The sequence below is a fragment of the Gekko japonicus genome, unplaced genomic scaffold, assembly GCF_001447785.1.
Source record: "Gekko japonicus isolate JY-2015 unplaced genomic scaffold, Gekko_japonicus_V1.1 scaffold1320, whole genome shotgun sequence".
NCBI classification, from domain to species: domain Eukaryota; kingdom Metazoa; phylum Chordata; class Lepidosauria; order Squamata; family Gekkonidae; genus Gekko; species Gekko japonicus.
The window spans coordinates 294,058-312,588 of record NW_015170319.1 but is presented as its reverse complement, the minus strand read 5'-3'; the positions used below and the strand labels follow the sequence as shown (position 1 = coordinate 312,588).

Genomic DNA, 18,531 nt, shown 5'->3' with positions numbered 1-18,531 from the left:
GATTTTATAGAGGCTTATTTTAAAGTGACACCTGCTAATTACAAAAAGCAAGAGAAATCTATTTCATTATTTAGACCATAGGGACTAATGGTATGCAGCATATGTATCCAATATGCTTCACGTCTAAGTAGCAGTTTTTTTAGTATCCATTATGTTAAAAGTTAAATGCTGGGTTAAATTATAAATAAAGTTAAATTATGTTAAAAGTTAAATGCTGGGAAAGATTGAAGGTCAAAGAAGACGGGGACGGCAAAGGATGAGATGGTTAGACAGTGTCATCGATGCAACGAACATGAAATTGAGCAAACTTCAGAGGACGGCGGAAGACATGAGGGCCTGGCGGGATCTGGTCCATGGGGTCGCGAAGAGTCGGACTCAACCGAGCAACTGAACAACAACAACAAATGTTAAAAGTGTCATTTTTAAAGACTTCCAATACAACAAAAGTAAAGCTGTTGCAATCATGTTGATGCTCGCGGAAGTGGGAAACCAAGGGACAATCCACATTTTGTTGACAGATGCGAGACCTTTGTTCCACAATACGTGTTCTAATTGCTCTTGTGAAGACTCCTACATAATATCTGGGACATGGACATTTTAAAAGATACACAGGGTTTTTTGTTGCACAGTTGGTGAATTGTTTTAATTGTATATGTACCTTTAATTCTGGAAAGTCCACCCTATCAGTTTCCCAAACTAACAGATATACAGAACACCTGCCACAACGATACTTTCCAGGTGTAGCTGAAATTGGATAGCTTTGTGGGGAAACATCTGTTTTAATAAAATAATCTCTTACACTCTTGGTTTTCCTATATCCTATCTATATATCTAATTCCAAAGATGCCCTCTGGTGTGCGGATACCTAAATCCGCGCATCGGGGGCACCTGAGGGGAAGGGAGATTTTTGTGCACACTTGGGACGTTCCCCAGGTGTGCACAAAAATCTTAAAACCTGAAAAAAATATTGGGGGGATAGTTAAATCCCCCCAAAAGTGACAGAGCGTCCCCTGCGCATGTGCAGGGAACTTCCCTGCTCCTGCTGGTCCCTCCGGCTGCCGAGTTTGGCGCTCCCCTGCCCCCCCCCCGCGAGTTTCGCGGGTCTTCTTTCTTGTACATGGTCTATTTTCACAGCACTGGTATGTTGCTAACAACATTCCAATGTTTCATTATTGGCCCGTGTCCCTCATGGCTGGTGAAAGCCAGCAGTGAGGGAATACATGGCCCTCTGGTAGGCATTATCAATCTGTCCCTAGATTCAGGGGTCTATCTGGAGGGATTAAAAGAGGTTGTGGTTGTACCACTCTTCAAGAAGCCAATTTTGGACCCCATGGATCTATCCAATTACTGTCCATTCTCAATCTTTTGTTTTGGGGTAAGGTAATTGAGAATGGTGGCAGAGCAGCTCCAGAATTTCCTGGAAGACAATTCCAGTTGGATTTCTGCCCCAGCTATGGGACAGAGATGGCATAGGTCACCCTCACAGACAATCTCTGCAGGTAGCTGGATCAAGATGAATCAGCAATGTCATTACTGCTGGATGTTACAGCAACATTTGACATGGTCATAACCTTTTGACCCACTGCCTCATCAATATAGGAGTTCAAGGGGTAATCTTGAAGTAGCTTACCTCATTTCGCCAAGGTTGGGGACAGAGGGTGGTGCTGGGTGAGAGGGTGTCAACTAGGCACCCCTTAGTATGTGGGGTTCCTCAGAGGGCAATCCTCTCCGCAATCTTATTTCACATCTATCTGCAACCCCTTGTCCAACTGGTGCAGAGTTTCAGGCTGGGATATGATCAGCTGATGACATCCAGCTATATCTGTTGACAGGAGGGTGGCTATGGGGCTAGAGGTTGTAGTGGTATGGTTGAAGCAGAGCCGGCTGAGATTGAATCCTGCTAAAACGGAGGTTCTGTGGCGGGGTAGGGAAGAGTCAGATTTGAAGTGTTGACTCCTGGCTCTTGATGGTGTGCCCTTGACACCAGCATCAGCTGTAAAGAATCTGGGTGGGGTTTTTAGTGCCCTGGTCCCAACCTGGTGGGACTCTCTGCTGAGTAACATTTCATGCCCTGTGGGACTTAATGCAGTTCCAGAGGGCCTATAAGGCAGAGATGTTCCACCAGGTGCTTGGTTGAGGACAGCAACGGCATCCATCTGGATGGCACTCTTACCCCTTGCCTCCCCTCTGCGATGTGGTGGCGCCATTAGAAGTTTCAAACTGTCGTCTACTTGTTGATTACTGTACATTTATTGTAATTTTAATGTTTTCACTTCAAGTTGGTATGAATATGGTTGTTTTATCTATTGTTGTACACTGCCCTGAGCCCTGTTTACAGGGGTAAAGGTAAATGTTTCCCTTGCTTGAAAGAATAATAAGAAGACGAGATTGGATTTATACCCTGCCCGTCACTACTGAAAGGTGTCTCAGAGCGGCTTACAAGCTCCTTTATCTTCCCTTCCCCACAACAGACACCCTGTGAGGTAGGTGGGGCTGAGAGAGCTCTTGACAGAAACTGCTCTTTTTTAAGAACAACTCTTATAGAATTACGGCTTGCCCAAGCTCATCCAGCCAGGTACAAGTGGAGGAGTGGGGTTCTCCCAGATTAGAGTCCGTGCACTTAACCCCTACACCAAACAGCTAGTCTAGGGGGTGGTGCTCATCTCCGTTTCCAAGCTGAAGAGCCAGCATTGTCTGAAGATGTTTCCATGGTCATGTGGCCAGCATGACTAAACGCTGAGGTGCATGGAACACTGTTACCTTCCCACCAAAGCGGTACCTATTTATCTACTTGCAATTTCTTGCTTTCGAATTGCTAGGTTGACAGGAGCTGGGGCCAGAGATGGGAGCTCACTCCATCATGTGGCACTAGGGTCTCGAACTACCGAATTATTGACCTTCCAGTCTGCAGCTCAGCACCTTAATCTAATAAACAAATGAATAAATATCCTTGGCAATGTTAGGAACACCATGATGACATCACAGACCCCTGTCTACAGCCCCTCAAATACCCAATGTACACGTTAGCTTCCCGGAAGAGCCAAAGCACATCTCACTTTGGTGAGACACCTTATACCATTATAGCAGCCAGCCCATCTTGCTTAGGGGGCATAGCTAATATTCATGGTGGAACACATGAAAGAGCATGTGGAGCTGATTTACATTGAATCAGACTATTGATCCGTCAAGGTCAGTATTGCCTACTCAAAATGGCAGCGGCTCTCCAGGGTGTTAGGTAGCAGTCTTTCACATCACGTACTACTTGATACTTTTAAATGGAAAAGCCACGGATTGGATCTTGGATATTCTGCATACAAAGCAGATGCTTCTCCAGAACTGAATGATACTGAAGGCCCATTAAAAATGGTTGTTAAGTTACATGAAAGCTACAGCTGCTCAGCAACCAAGTCTGCTAATTACAGAAGTTCTCAGACACAAACCTTTATTTCCATTCTACAACGGTGATCACCAACTTGAGGCATTAGAGACCATCAATGTTAAGTTTTTTAAGATTGTTCATTTTTTTTAAAAAAAATTGTTGTTAATGTTTGTGCTAAATGAAATGAAAAGTTGAATTGCATTGCAGCAATGATCAGATTATTCCAACCTCCTTTCCACAGTCTTAGGTAAGGGCCAAACTAGATGTGGTGACATCTGTGGGTCCAACCTGTGGATGCTGCCGCCATTTTTAAAAATTATTTTCTATTTTTATTTTCTACATAACTCTTACAAAAGCTACACACTAACTAAAATTACAGCTATAAACCGAACATATATGATTGTAGTTATTATCTTAAGTCAAAGCTTTTATCTTATTCAAGTTAAGAATAAAAATTCCATTCTACTGTTTCAATATGCAAAAAATTAAAATTATTGACAATGCAAGATTATGTAATGTAATATAAACATTTCTTCTAAAGTTTAAGCTATTTTCTGCCTTTCTTTCCTCTCTCCTTGTCTTTATCGTCCCGAGGTGGTTTGGGTTCTGCTGCTTCCGATTCTGATTCAGATTCTGCTTCTGAACTGCCATCTATGGATGTTTCATGGTTTTCCAAGCCATGCTGAATGTCCAGTTCTCCTTCTTCTTCCTCCTCCGTGTTCTTTGTATCTTTTTTGGGTTCTTGATGTCTCTCCAAAAACTGCTTTGCTTTGGTAAAAGAGTCAATCTTTTCTTTTTTGCCTTTGTAGATGAACATCAAGACTTCAGGTAGTATCCATCGATAGGTAGTCGAATTTACATGTAAATAGGTGTTTAAATTCTTGTATTGTTTTCTCTTTTTCCTTATCTCAAATGGAATGTCCTTCAATATTCTAATGTCCTCTTCTTTAATTTTCAGAGTAGTCCCAGATGTTGCTTTCAATATTGCATCTCTTATAGATCTCTTAGAGAATCTGACATATTTCACCAGGCAGGTTATTTTTCTTAATAAATTCTGAATATGTCTGATACTACTTCCGCCTTGATGCCTGTCACTGGAAGCGCTTCACTAAGGATTTCTTTCAGATTCTCGGATTTGTCTTTTGGCACACCTTGAAATCTCAACACGTATGAAGATTTTTCCATTTGTAGCTGCAAAAGTTGAGTTTTATCTGAAGATCTTTCTTTTTCCACAACTTCCAGTCTTTGGTCAATTGCTTTAGTCTTGCTTTCAACTTCCTGTGTTCTTTTATTGGATTCTTTTAGCTGTTTTTGTAGACTCCAAGGTCATCTGTGCCACCAGAGGTCTCAGTGCAGTATCCAGCATGCCTGCAAAGTCAAAGTTCACTTCCAGTTTGGAAACTGGACGTGTTGAGCTGGCAGTTCCTTGTTGAAGCTTCGCTTTTGCCACCATCTTTTCAGCCTGATATGACATTGTTTATGTTTTTATAAAAGTTCACTTAAGTCTTTAGAAGTTTATTCATTTTGCTGCCATAACAGTCTGGCATTGTACTGATTGAAATCAGCCTTCAGCTCAAATGCCGCCACTTTCTGCCCCCTCTGATGCTTTTAAATCTTATTTGCCATTTTCAAGGGGTGGGTAGCTTCCCCCCTCCCTGCTTTTTCTTGGGGGCACCCGATGCTGCTGCCATTTTAAGGAAATTTAAAAATGCTATGAGAGCCTAATCTTGACTCTGCCTGCAGCATGGTGGACTGAAGCACTCTTGTTCATCCCCTGTGCACCTTGTCAAGTGCTGAAACAGCTGCAGGGAGAGGGAGGTTACAGCTATTTTGACACTTGACAAGGTGTGTTTGGGGGAATGAGCAGCTCACTATGCTGCTGCAGTAAGCTTGCCATTCCCCCACTGGGGGCAGGGGGTTGCCTGCTTTCAGGGCCCCTGATCTGCCATCTTGGATCCAGCTGACAGGGGGAACCCCACCCCCAAAGTGCCATGTTTGCGCCAACGTGCCCAGCGCAATGACACCTAGAGGTGACGTCATCGCACAAGGCATGTTGCAGGAGGACGCTGTATTGTTTGAGGAAAAGCTCTATGGTTTTTCCTCAAATGATAGAGGCCCCGCCCACAATGCGCCCTGTGTGATGATGTCACTTCTGGGTGATGTCATCTCGACATACATGTGAAGTATGTGTGCTAAAGAAGTCCCGGACCAGGAGAGGAAAACCCCCACCAGCAGCCAGGTAAGACCTGGCAACCCTATGCTGCAGGCCTGATCAGGATGAGGCCCTTGTGGTATTTTTTAACTCTCTTTAAAATGGTGTCAGCATCCACAGGACAGCCCCATGGTCACTGTCACATCTGGTTTGGCCTTAAGTTACTCAGTGCATGGTTTCAGTGGTTCTAGGGAAAAAAGCCCACAGGAAAAAAGCCCACAGAAAAAAACCCACCGTCCTAAATGCTCACAGAAAAAATGCCCACATGGAAAAAAGCCCACACGGAAAAAAGCCCATATACATAAAAGCCCACACGGAAAAAAGCCCACGTGGAAAAATACCATGTAAAGCGCCATAGATATTTATAATTGTGGATAACCATTCATCTCCATTTATGAGAGTGAACAGATATTACCTGTATTCACGTGCCACAATTTGTGTTGTGATTTTATCTAGTATAATTAAATAATAATTTTGCTATTTTATTAGGTGACCTGCCTGTGCATTAGCCAGTGTTAGTTTGTGGCAAGTGAGGCGCTTTACATGGTATTTTTCCACGTGGGCTTTTTTCCATGTGGGTTTTTTTCCTGTGGGCTTTTTTGCCGGTCACCGGTTTCAGTGTATATGATCTGGGCATATTATAGATATATATGGGGTGGTCCTATCTATGAATGTGATACCCATTCACATGTAGGGTTACCAACCCTGAGCTGGGAAGTTCCTAGAGATTTGGAGATGGTTGGAGTTTGGGGAGGGAAAGGACCCCAGCAGGCCAATATGCCATAGAATCCAACCTCCAAAGCAGCCCTTTTTTGTAGGGGAACTGATCTATGTAGTCTGGAGATCAGCTGTAATTCTGAGAGATCTTCAGGCTCCACCTGGAAGCTGGCAACCCTATAAAAGAAGAAACTCTGCTATCAGTATTTCTATCTGCATTCCCTGGTTTGAACTACAGTGAAATTATTGTATGGATGTTCTGTACCAACACTGTTGTAAGATATCATCAGACTTATCAGAATGAACTTGCAAATGGGCGTGATATGAGCTCAGTTACATCAGAATTCAGTAAGGTGTTGAGTGCCATCTGCCCAGAGCTGCTTTAAATCTCCAAGTACATCCTGGTGCCAAGAGTTTCATGCACACCCTCTGATAATATCAGACTTAAGACAGGCGAAGTCAGCATTATCTTTATATTTTCTGAAGACATCTTTTGTTTCAGGATGGCCTTTTGAAGTTTTTGGCAGCAACAGAGGCAGAAGATTACAGAGATCCCTCTGTGTTTGAACTGCTGTCATTCTGTGCCATGGTTTTATATGCCTAAGTCAGAAGTCACCAACCTTTTTGAGCCTGCAGGCACCTTTGGAATTTTGACACAGGGTCATGGGCACAACTATAAAATGACTGCCACTGTGGCCAATCAGAAGCCCTGCTGGGCACAAGCCCTACTTGGTCTACCTGGCCCTGCCCTCTTGATAGATGACAGGAAGGGTTTAGGTGGGCACCAACATTGGGGCCCTCTGGTGTAAGTCCTTTTGGTTTTAATAGCCCTGAAAGCACATGAGCGCTACACTCTCAAATCTGATGAAATCAGTGGTCATCAAAATACATTCTTTTGGTGACATATAACACCTAGAAAGAGAGGTCATGAGGCAGGTGGGGCCTTCTTTCAGCTACCAGACAAGACACGGGTGACTCTAATGAGCCCTAGCACAAGTTCCTCATTGATTCATGCTGGATATGTGGAGCTGACTTCTCACCCCACTTGCCTTTTTATTTCACCCTGATTTGAACAGAGCTACTATTCAATAAAGGAAGCCACAACCTTTGCAAAACCTGAGCAAGGCTGTCCATGATTGGACATTTGGAAGGTCTTTATTTCATAGGTTTGCCATAAGTCAGAAGCAACTATACACTACTTTGTTTAATGACTTTCCCCATGAGGACATTTATGAAGGGGTAGAGGTGTACTTTTCTATTTCTTATCTAATGTTTCTGTTCAATTAATGCTACGGACAGTTAACAGCTACGGTCATAGAATGCAGCAGTCAGCCACATGTGTATGATGTGCAAGGGTGTCTTCATGTGAGCGTGTGGAGCTTTGGCTGCAGTCAGACGACAGGTCATGTCTCTATTTTATCCGGTGTTATTTGTTCCAGAGTGGTTTCTCAAAACATGCCATCCTTAATCCACCTCACCGTGCACTCACTCCATTAATAAACATTCAGATTATTGCTACGTGGTAACCATGGAGTGGGCAGGCAGACAGCATCCTTTTTTAAAATTCTCTTTTACGTATGTGCAGAAGTGTTCATTCGAAGCACCACTCCATTTTGACAGCTCCACAGTCCCTCTACCAAGTACTGTGGTCCCCCTCAGCTTCCTTTTGCTTCGCCTCTCTTCCTTGGAATACATGGGGGGGGAGTGTAAGCATCATGCAGATTTACATGAGAGTATCCCCATTGACTTCAGTACATGTACTCTTGTGTCAGTCGTGGGATGTTCTCAAACAGCAACTCCGAAGCCTAGATTTTTAAAAATTTTCCAGCTTTACCCAAGTCTTCCTGCATTAGGGATGCCAGCCTCCCCAGGCTCCCTACCTACATGGGAGCCTAACTAGGGACTATTTCCACAGCTTTCCAACCCCAAGAAACATGAGAGAGGGTTTGGGAGGGGGATTTGTTGCTAAAAACAACTCCTCTGGGGAGCTCCCAATCTATTTTATCCGGTGTTATTTGTTCCAGAGTGGTTTCTCAAAACATGCCATCCTTAATCCACCTCACCGTGCACTCACTCCATTAATAAACATTCAGATTATTGCTACGTGGTAACCATGGAGTGGGCAGGCAGACAGCATCCTTTTTTAAAATTCTCTTTTACGTATGTGCAGAAGTGTTCATTCGAAGCACCACTCCATTTTGACAGCTCCACAGTCCCTCTACCAAGTACTGTGGTCCCCCTCAGCTTCCTTTTGCTTCGCCTCTCTTCCTTGGAATACATGGGGGGGGAGTGTAAGCATCATGCAGATTTACATGAGAGTATCCCCATTGACTTCAGTACATGTACTCTTGTGTCAGTCGTGGGATGTTCTCAAACAGCAACTCCGAAGCCTAGATTTTTAAAAATTTTCCAGCTTTACCCAAGTCTTCCTGCATTAGGGATGCCAGCCTCCCCAGGCTCCCTACCTACATGGGAGCCTAACTAGGGACTATTTCCACAGCTTTCCAACCCCAAGAAACATGAGAGAGGGTTTGGGAGGGGGATTTGTTGCTAAAAACAACTCCTCTGGGGAGCTCCCAATCCTGACAGAACGTTTGGGTGCAGAAACACACAAGCAGTGATTCAAAACCCTGAGGCAAAGATCTGCTTATGCACACATCGCTAACTGAATTTTTAAAAATGGTATGCAGACAGAAGTGTGTGATCTGACTTACCAAATGGCTTGAGTTCGCAAGAAAGAGATCAGACATCATGAAATGCGTGGGGAGACCAGTTCAATCTGTAAAGATCAGACTTTCTCCCATGTCAGGAAAGCTGGGGGTGAGAACAGGGCACCAACAACTGAGGAATGGGATACAGATGTCACTGTGTGAACGAGCATTTTTAATATGGAGGGGAGAAACAACAACATTAGATCAAACAGCTCATCTGATCACAGCCATAGTGTGGGGGCTAAATGTACATTATATTTAGAAAATAGGTTCGGAGCTCAAAAAGTTTAATAAACTATTCATATGATAATCTTGCTAATATATATTGCTTTCAGTATTAGTATTTCTTCTGTCTAAAACTTTCCATCCCTAAACACAAAATAGTACCACTTTGGATGGCTGATTGTTTTAGTTGTTGCAAAAGTTGTGTTTCAGAAGAAAGAATGCTATGAATGCCCATTAATAACAAGAGAATGCAGTAGGCATGACAAACAGGAGAACATTTGTGGAGATTCACCTTTTTGTGGGAGACAATATACTTAGAGACCACCCTTGCTAGGAATAGGGAATGGATGAGGATGAGGATACACTCATCAGTATCTAAAATTGAACTGGGAACATTGTACCAAGACCAAAATTGTGGTGGTGTTCTTGACGATGTTTGGCAAAACCTACTTGGTATCCTGTATATGCAACAATGTATGTCCATGTCTGATTGTTACAATCTCTTGTTGCATGTATGTTACAATCTACGAACAGATTTCCTATCCTAATTTATTAATTTGTGATGGCACTGGGGCCAGGAAGGACTTGTTCCCAGGTCTGGTTAGCTACTGGCTTGGGGAAAGGGCATTGTTTGCCCTACAACATATTGCTTTGCTTACTTTCTTTAGCCTTCTGATATGCATAATAACCAAGCACCTCTGATCCAGCCATCTTATTTGCTCTTATTATCCACTTTTAACAATTTAGACTCATACAGGATAATCTATGGGAGCACTGATTTATAGGTCCTGTTACACAGTGTGTAATACAGAGGAGGTTGAGTCTGGTGGTGTTCAGGATTCTTCCAACACTGTTTCAGAGTAATGTAATAAAACATGTATATCAGTGCTTACTGCAAATATCAAAAATGTTGATGCCAGCTTTTTTAGCATAATGACTTTTTAACTCCAAAACATTTCATTGATTTTTCTTTAAATGTACATATTCCTCATTATAGGACACCTTCTTGGACTTTCCCATGACGACTCCAAATTCTGTGAGGAGAATTTTGGTTCCATGGAAGATAAGCGACTTATGTCTTCCATCTTAACAAGCATTGATGCTTCCAAACCATGGTCTAAATGCACATCAGCAACAATAACAGAATTTCTGGATGATGGCCATGGTATGTATGAATCTTTGCACTGGATAGCATGCTGAAATTTGTCTACCTCTTGGACTTTTACATTATTTTAAAATAGAACTCTAATATGTTTATTGTGTTCATTGTAGTTACTTTAACACTTCATTCACTCTTTTTTGGTACTGCTTAATGACTACAGACCCTTCTTTGAACATAAGAGAAGCCAATGTTGGATCAGGCCAATGGCCCATCCAGTCCAACACTCTGTCACACAGTGGCCAAAACTACCAGGTGCCATCAGGAGGTCCACCAGTTGGGCCAGGACACTAGAGGCCCTCCCACTGTTGCCCCCCCTCCCCAAACACCAAGAATACAGAGCATCACTTGCCCCAGACCAAGAGTTCCTATCTATACTTTCTGGCTAATGACCACTGATGGACCTCTGCTCCATATGTTTATCCAATCCCCTCTTGAAGCTGTCCATTCTTGTAGCCACCACCACCTCCTGTGGCTGTGAATTCTATGTGTTAATCACTCTTTGGGGGAAGAAGTACTTCCTTTTATCCATTCTAGCCCAACTGCTCAGCAATTTCATTGAGTGCTCACAAATTCTTGTATTGTGAAAAAGGGAGAAAAGTACTTCTTTCTCGACCTGCTCTATCCCATGCATAATCTTATAAACCTCAATCATGTCACCCCTCAGCCATCATTTCTCCAAACTAAAGAGCCCCAAGCGCTTTAACCTTTTATCATTCTAGTTGCCCTTTTCTGCAATTTTTCCAATGCGATAATTTCCTTTCTGAGGTGTGGTGACCAGAATTGCCCACAGTATTCCAAATGAGGTCACACCATCAATTTATACAGGGACATTATGATACTGGCTGATTTGTTTTCAGTTCCCTTCCTAATAATCCCCAGCATAGGGTTGGACTGTTTTATTGCAGTCACACACTGTTTCGGCATTTTCAGTGAGTTAATCTACTACGACTCCAAGATCTCTCTCTTGGTCAGTCTCTGCCAGTTCAGACCCCATCAATGTGTATTTTCAGTTAGGATTTTTGTCCCCAATGTGCATCAGTTTGCACTTGGCCACATTGAACCCCATTTGCCATGTTGACACCCACTCACCCATCCTCGGCAGATCCCATTGGAGTGCCTCACAATCCTCCCTGGTTTTCACCACCCTGAACAATTTCATGTCATCCGCAAATTTAGCCACTTCACTGCTTACTCCCAACTGCAAATCATTAATGAACTACTTAAAAAGCATCAGTCTCAGTATTGAGCCCTGTGATACCCCACTGCTTACCACCCTCCACTGTGAAAATAGCCCATTCATACTCACTCTCTGTTTCCTATTAATTAGCCAGTTTTTATCCACAAGAAAACTTGTCCCTTTATCCCATGACTGTTGAGCTTATTTAGTAGCCTTTGATGAGGCTCCCACTGTACTAAATACTGTACTGTAATAGTAATTAGCAGTGAGTAGTAGATAGTAGTAGTAATAACAACAGTAGGTAGTAAGCAGTAATAAATAGTAGTAATAGTAGAGGCTATAGATTATGAAGTAATATGACTATGCACAGCACAGCATTTTACAACAGAGTGCTTTATAATCCTTTTTCATATAGAAACCATGTGAAGTATGCTACTGTTTTCTTTAGTTTATAATTAGATATACTTTGTAGTTGAGTAGCATGACTTGTTCATGGCTATACAAGGGTTAAGTACACATTTCACTAGCAGACTCTTCATCTCTCAGACAGATGGCCTCTGATTCAAAGAATAGTTAGCTTAATTTATTTAGCTAACATTAGTATTCCAATATTCTTTACCAAATTCTCCTTAAGAACAACAAAATGCTCTTAAAATTCTTCACGGTGTTCTGAAAGCAATTGCAGTTCTTAAGCAATCAGTTCAAATTCCAGAATGCTTAGATAAAGGTGACCTAACTGAACAAATGGATCCAGTTGTTATGGCAACTTAAATACTTATGGATGAAAAACATACTTTATGCATGCGGAACTTCTAAAAAGCACAGTTGTGTGGGATGGTTTCAGCACTGTCTGCAGTCAGATGTTTCGTCCCATTCTTGTGCATTGATAATGAATGTTCTGCTATTTTGTTAGGCAGCTATAACTCATCTTTAGTGTTTTTTCCTATATTGTTTCTATATTGCTGTGGGCTCTTTTTGTAGCAGGAGCTCCTTTGCCTATTAGGCCACACACCCCTAATGTAGCCAATCCTCCAAGAGCTTACAGAGCTCTTCTTACAGGAGCTACTGTAAGCTCTTGGAGGATTGGCTACATTAGGGGTGTGTCGCTTAATATGCAAATGAGTACCTGCTACAAAAAGAGCCTATCGAATGGTGCCAACATAAACTAGTTACAGTTCTATCCTTGGTTTGGATCCTAAGCATCTTCTTTAAGTGTGCTTTGTGCCTTTGTAGCTCATTAAAAGATACTGGCCTTGCATAAGCAGAAACCCCTGGGTCAAAGAAACACACTGTGCAATGGGAGGGAAGGGGAACTGCTACCACAGTGGAAAAAAGCTCAGTACAAGTGGAAGTAAGCCTTAGGATCGAAGCCCTAGAGTTACACAGACTGGATGAAGATAGGATTATTCCTAAATTCCTTATAATGAGTCACTTCCAGTTACACTGGTATGGTGAAGTTAAATTAGTGCTGTTAATTCTTTGCACTTCTAAGGGCCTAAACATGATTCCCCCCCCCCCCCAACATGGTCAATGTTCCCTCTAAGCTCCACAGTATTGTTGAAGCAGGACAGAGTAAAACAAAAGCTTGAGCCCACAGAACTCCAGACTACCAGGCAGGCAAGAGGAGAGATAAAGTTTATTGACGTCAAGGTGCGCCGAGGCCAAGAGCTCTAAAACTGGCTGCACACCTGACAAAGGACCTCGAGGAGTTTTATACACACTAATTATGCAGAGTACACGTCATAAACATTTTAAGCAATTTAAACATAGGCAATAGGAAAACTAAAAGTTTACAGAGCAAAAGAGAAGTTTCTTGCAAATTCTTTCCTATTTCACACACTTTCTCTGGGGCTTATCTCTTTTAGCAAGCATTTTCAGTTAGGTTTCATCATCTAATGCACCTGCTTCCTCAAAAACCTTACCGAAAGACAGTTTCCATAGCTTACTGGAGCAAATTTCTTAACCAAAGATACTGGCAGGATGCGGCTAAGCTTCCTGTTGTTGGATCTTAGTCGAGTGGGTGAGAAAGGTGGGGGCAGATTGCAGAGAGTATCTATTTCAGATGTCTGATGACTTTTGAGTCTGAGCAAAAGGGTTTTAATCATAAGGCCTGTCCCCCATAGGAATTTTCTATATGTTCCTTCATTGTGAGCAAAAATTCTATATTGGTAGACCTGGCCTTGGATGGTCACCCTACGTTGACCCGTCAAAAATATACCAGCACTCGGGGGGGGGGGAGTCTACTTTGGGTTTTTTGGTGAAATATGACAACCAGCATTACAGGCCAAGTATAACGGAGGTGGAAAAATCACTGTCAGAACCCAGCCTAACCTAACAAACAGGAAGTTGCTTAAATGTTACCAACCTGTCCAAACTACGTATTTATTCAAATATTTATATCCCACTTTTCCCTGTTACTCAAGGCAGCTTACAGGTCATACTGAAAAGCATAACAGGGGTGTGCAAAAAAATCACCTCCCCCCTGCAGTTTTCCTGACACAAAATGGCACCCAGGGGGCTTTACTTGCCCCATTGGAGGGATACACATGCAAACTTTAAGTGTATGCATAGCTGCCATTTGGGGGTCTAGAAAATGATATGATAGAGAGGCGGGAGTACCTTCTCCCCCTGAACAATGGTACTAATCAGAATTGGGCCTATGCAGTACTTTTTAAATGGAGTTGCCACTGGAGATTCACAGCTGCAATATAGCTACTAGTCCCTGTTTGAAACTCATGAAAAATATAATGTCTACTTTGGCCCCTTTGTCCTGGTGGTATTCTGATTTCAAAAGCAAAGCAGAAAGGGGGAACAAATGGGTAGAAGTGGTGGTATGGCAAAGGGGAAGATCAGTGGTGTGGCCAGCTTAATCTGAATCCTATTGTCTCCCAAAGGTAGGTTTCATCTCATCTGCTGTGGGAGTCAGTGGGCCTGGGGGGTGCCATCAGCACAATGCCATTATGTTACTTTTAGGGGAAAGCCAGAAGTGATGTCATGATGCTCTAGGAATTGCATACATGAAACCATAGATTTTCTGACAACTACTAGAGTGGAATGTCATCGCATCCAGGTCCCCTTCCCATGTGATGTAACATCTTCCTGCCAATAGTGTAGTAGAGGTGAGCAGCGGGGGTTTCTAGCAGGAGGTCTCCTGCCATATGGAGCTGCGGTGGCTCAAGTGGTTAAGACACTGAACTGCATGCTGTGGAAGGTCAGTAGTTCAGCCGCATGACGGAGTGAGCTCCCGTCTCTAGTTCCAGCTCCTGCCAACCTAGCAGTTCGAAAGCAAGAAATTGCAAGTAGATAAATAGGTACCACTTCAGTGGGAAGGTAACAGCGTTTCGTGTGCCTTGGTGTTTAGTCATGCCAGCCACATGACCATGGAAACGTCTTCGGACAGCGCTGGCTCTTCGGCTTTGAAACGGAGATGAGCACCGCACCCCTAGAGTCGGATTCGACTGGCTTTCAAGCAAGGGAACCTTTACCGTTATCTTACCTCCTGCCATAATGGGAGGCCTAGCAGCCCTATTTATTCCTCTTAGCAGGTGGATAGATAGGGAAAGGTGCACAGAATTGCTTGTCACCTTATTCAGATGTACTTAGGGTTGTCAACTCTGGGTTGGGAAATTCCTGCAGATGTTGGGGTTGGAGTTTGAGGAAGGTGGGGGTTGGGGAGGGGAGGGAGGGACCTCAGCATGTTATAGTGTCATAGAGTCCACCCTCCAAAGGAGACATTTACTCTAGGCGAACTGATCTCTGCAGTCTGTAGTCTGGAGGTATAATGATGGGAGATCTCTAGGACCCTAGGAGATCAAAAAGAGCTGTGGAGATTTGCCCAGTGAACAAGAGATACAAAAATGGTAAGGTATATCTTCAGTTGGAACAACTTTTGTTTTTTGGGGCTACCTTGCACCTTATATATTTTCTGTGTGAGAAATATTACACTGCAGGATCCTGCTTTCTACTGTTATTTCAAAGATAGTGCCTTCTTTCAACCATCACAGCAAGCTACAGTTAAACTCCAGTTTGGGATGAAGACAACTTATTGTTGTGTTCTTGCGTGCCTCCCTCCTTCTACTTCCCTTTATTCTGAGCTTGATGCCCACCATCACTGTTTTATCCAGCTGTGTTCCTCATGACAACTGAATGCAGTGCCTTAGAGTGAGGTGATGAATTGGAGCTTTACTGGCCTATAAGATTTCAGCCTTGTATTGCTTACATGTATCAATTCACAATATTTCTGGAATTATCTATTTATATATGAACAGGCCACTTAAAATATTTGGAATTAGATTATACAATAATAAAATGCGTCCAGATTCATAGCACATATTACTACATATGTATTCATGATGTTGCAAATATATCTTTGCTCTGCTCTGTGAACAAAGATCAGAACCAGTAACAGATAAAATGTAAAATATTATTTATGTTCCCGTCATAATTTCTAGACCACCCACAGGAACTGCATGCTATATAGAAAATGAAAAGAAAGCATACTCCCAGCCTTTAAGTTTACATTCTTAAAAATATTACATACAAGAGAAGAAGAATAGAGGGAAAAGGTAGATATGCAAGTTCAGTTAAATACTACTATACAGAGAAATTTTTATAAGCACTGAAATGTATGAACTGGAGGCAAAAACTTTCATAACAAGAAGGTACAAGAAAGAAATCAAAGCACAAAGTCATGAAATAAGGAACACAGTGTTGGGTTTGTGGAGAATAATGGTACAAGAGTAACAATGATTTGGAGTTGGGAGTAAGCAGTTAAGTGGCTAAATTTGCAGATGACACTAAATTGTTCAGGGTCTCCGATTCCTCTGCTGAGTCCAGTATCTGTGTTTGAAACGTTAGAGCATGACTATCTTCAAGTTATAGAAAGATTTGGTCTAGGACAAAAATTTGGAAATTGGATAGCACTTATATATCAATCTTCATGGGTGAAAGTCCTCATTAATGGTAATATATGAGAGAAATCCCCCTTTCTTGAGGTATGCATCAGTGCTGTCAACCTTCACTCCTTTTGTTTGTTTTGGGCTTAGAACCACTAGCAACTGCAATCAGGGACAATGGAAAGATTTTTGGTGTTAGATTTGGGAATCTGATCTCTAAAATTTGTTTATATGTGGATGACATAGTACTTACATGTCTAGACCAAGACATTCCATTGTGGAAGGTATGAATTTGATACATTTATCTGGGGCTGTTTCGAATTATACGGTTAATTTAGGGAAGCCAGAATGGTGGAGGAGGAGGAGATTAGATTTATACCCCACGCTTCATTCGGAGTCTCAGAGAGGCTTACAAACTCCTTTCCCTTCCCCTCCCCACAACAGACACCCTGTGAGGTAGGTGGGTCTCAGAGAGCTCTGAGAGAACTGCTCTTTCAAAGACAGCTCTGACAGAACTATGGATTGCCCAGGGTCATCCAGCAGCTGCAAGTGGAGGAGTGGGGAATCAAACCCAGTTCTCCCAGATTAGAGTCTGTGCACTTAACCACTACACCAAACTGGCTCTCAAATGGTTGGGCTTAAACATGTCTTTAATGGAAAAGAGTGATATTGCTAAGATCTGTTCCATTCTATAGACAGTGTGTCCAATTATAGATCTAGGAATTTTGTTAAAACAAGATCTGGATTCTGTAGTTGAATCACCAAAAACTATTTGAGGAAATCAAAAAGGACTTACTATTTTGGCATACTCTGTCTTTTTCATAGTTTGGTAGAATGGCAATGCAGAAAATGAATATTTTACCCAGAATCCTGTTCTTATTTATTAATATAATATTACCAGTAAAAATGAGTATCTTTAAGGCCTGGGAACAAGGATTTAAATAATTCATTTGGTGAGGAAAATATCCTAGGGTGGCAATGAAAATGATAGAATGGTACAGATGTGATAAAGAAAATCAATATTTGGGGGAAAAATTAAAGATGATTTAAAATTGAAAGATCTGATTTGGTAGAATAATAGGAAATTGACTTGGGATAATCTTATTATACATTCAATATTTGTAGTTTTAGTCTGGGTTTGTCACCAATGACATCAATATTTTTTAATGAACAGATACAAGATCTATCTAATTTAGGTAATCTCTAAACCTGTAGAAATAATAACTTGGATACTTTAGAGACATTAACTATAGGTCATATACGTTATCATATGAGTTTTAAAAAAAAAGGGGGTAAAAAAAAGGGGGGGGGTTAAAAAAAACCCTTTTTTCGGGGGTTTCCCCCCCCCCCCCCGCAAATCAGACATTTAGTACATGCACTTTTAAGGAACTATGCAGGTTTAAGATCTAAAACATCTTTTGAATTATTGTTCTCTGGTAATGTCAAAGTAAGAAAGAAATGCTTTCCTGGGACACTGTTGGGACCAAAATGGCAGCGGCCAAAGGCGTTCTATATAGTTTGGAACTCACAGTATCTGCTGTAGGAGTATGAAATGTAAACTATATGAAGGTGATTGCTGTCATTTTCCTAAAGTGCAGCAGTAAATAATTATTCTAAGACTTCCATTTGCTTCTAAGCAGTCCTCATCTTATGTTAGGCCCCTATTAGCACTTCTTGATCCAAATCTGTCTCAGTATGTTACAGAGCAATACACAGCAAATGCCAACTTGAAAAGTAGCTGTTTTGTTTTCTGTTTATTGTTAGAATAAACAATGTGGTAAGTAAATACTGAGGGCTGCATGCTGAGCTACCAAAAATACTATTTTAACGCATTCATTGGCCCTTAAAAGCAATAAGAAGTTTGGTGGAAGTTTCTAAATGTGTTTGTCCAGGAGGTGGGACAGGATGTTTTCAGAGGAAGAAACTCTGCTCTTGAGCTGACTCCTTCCCTGATAAAGAATGTTAGGTTGCTGGATATTTTGTATACTTGCCTACTACAAAGGAGAATTATGCACAAATGCTGAAGAAGTGCTTAAATAAATTACTTATAGTT

At 41.9% G+C, this 18,531-nt stretch overlaps 1 protein-coding gene across 1 annotated transcript in view; it reads left to right on the top strand.

Moving 5' to 3' along the window:
• ADAMTS5 (ADAM metallopeptidase with thrombospondin type 1 motif 5) overlaps window positions 1–18,531 on the top strand; it is a 97,368-nt gene that overhangs the window by 50,886 nt on the left and 27,951 nt on the right. The window contains exon 4 of the mRNA XM_015418054.1: window positions 10,242–10,409. Coding sequence (XP_015273540.1) covers window positions 10,242–10,409 — 168 coding nt within the window. The remainder of the gene's footprint in view (window positions 1–10,241; window positions 10,410–18,531) is intronic.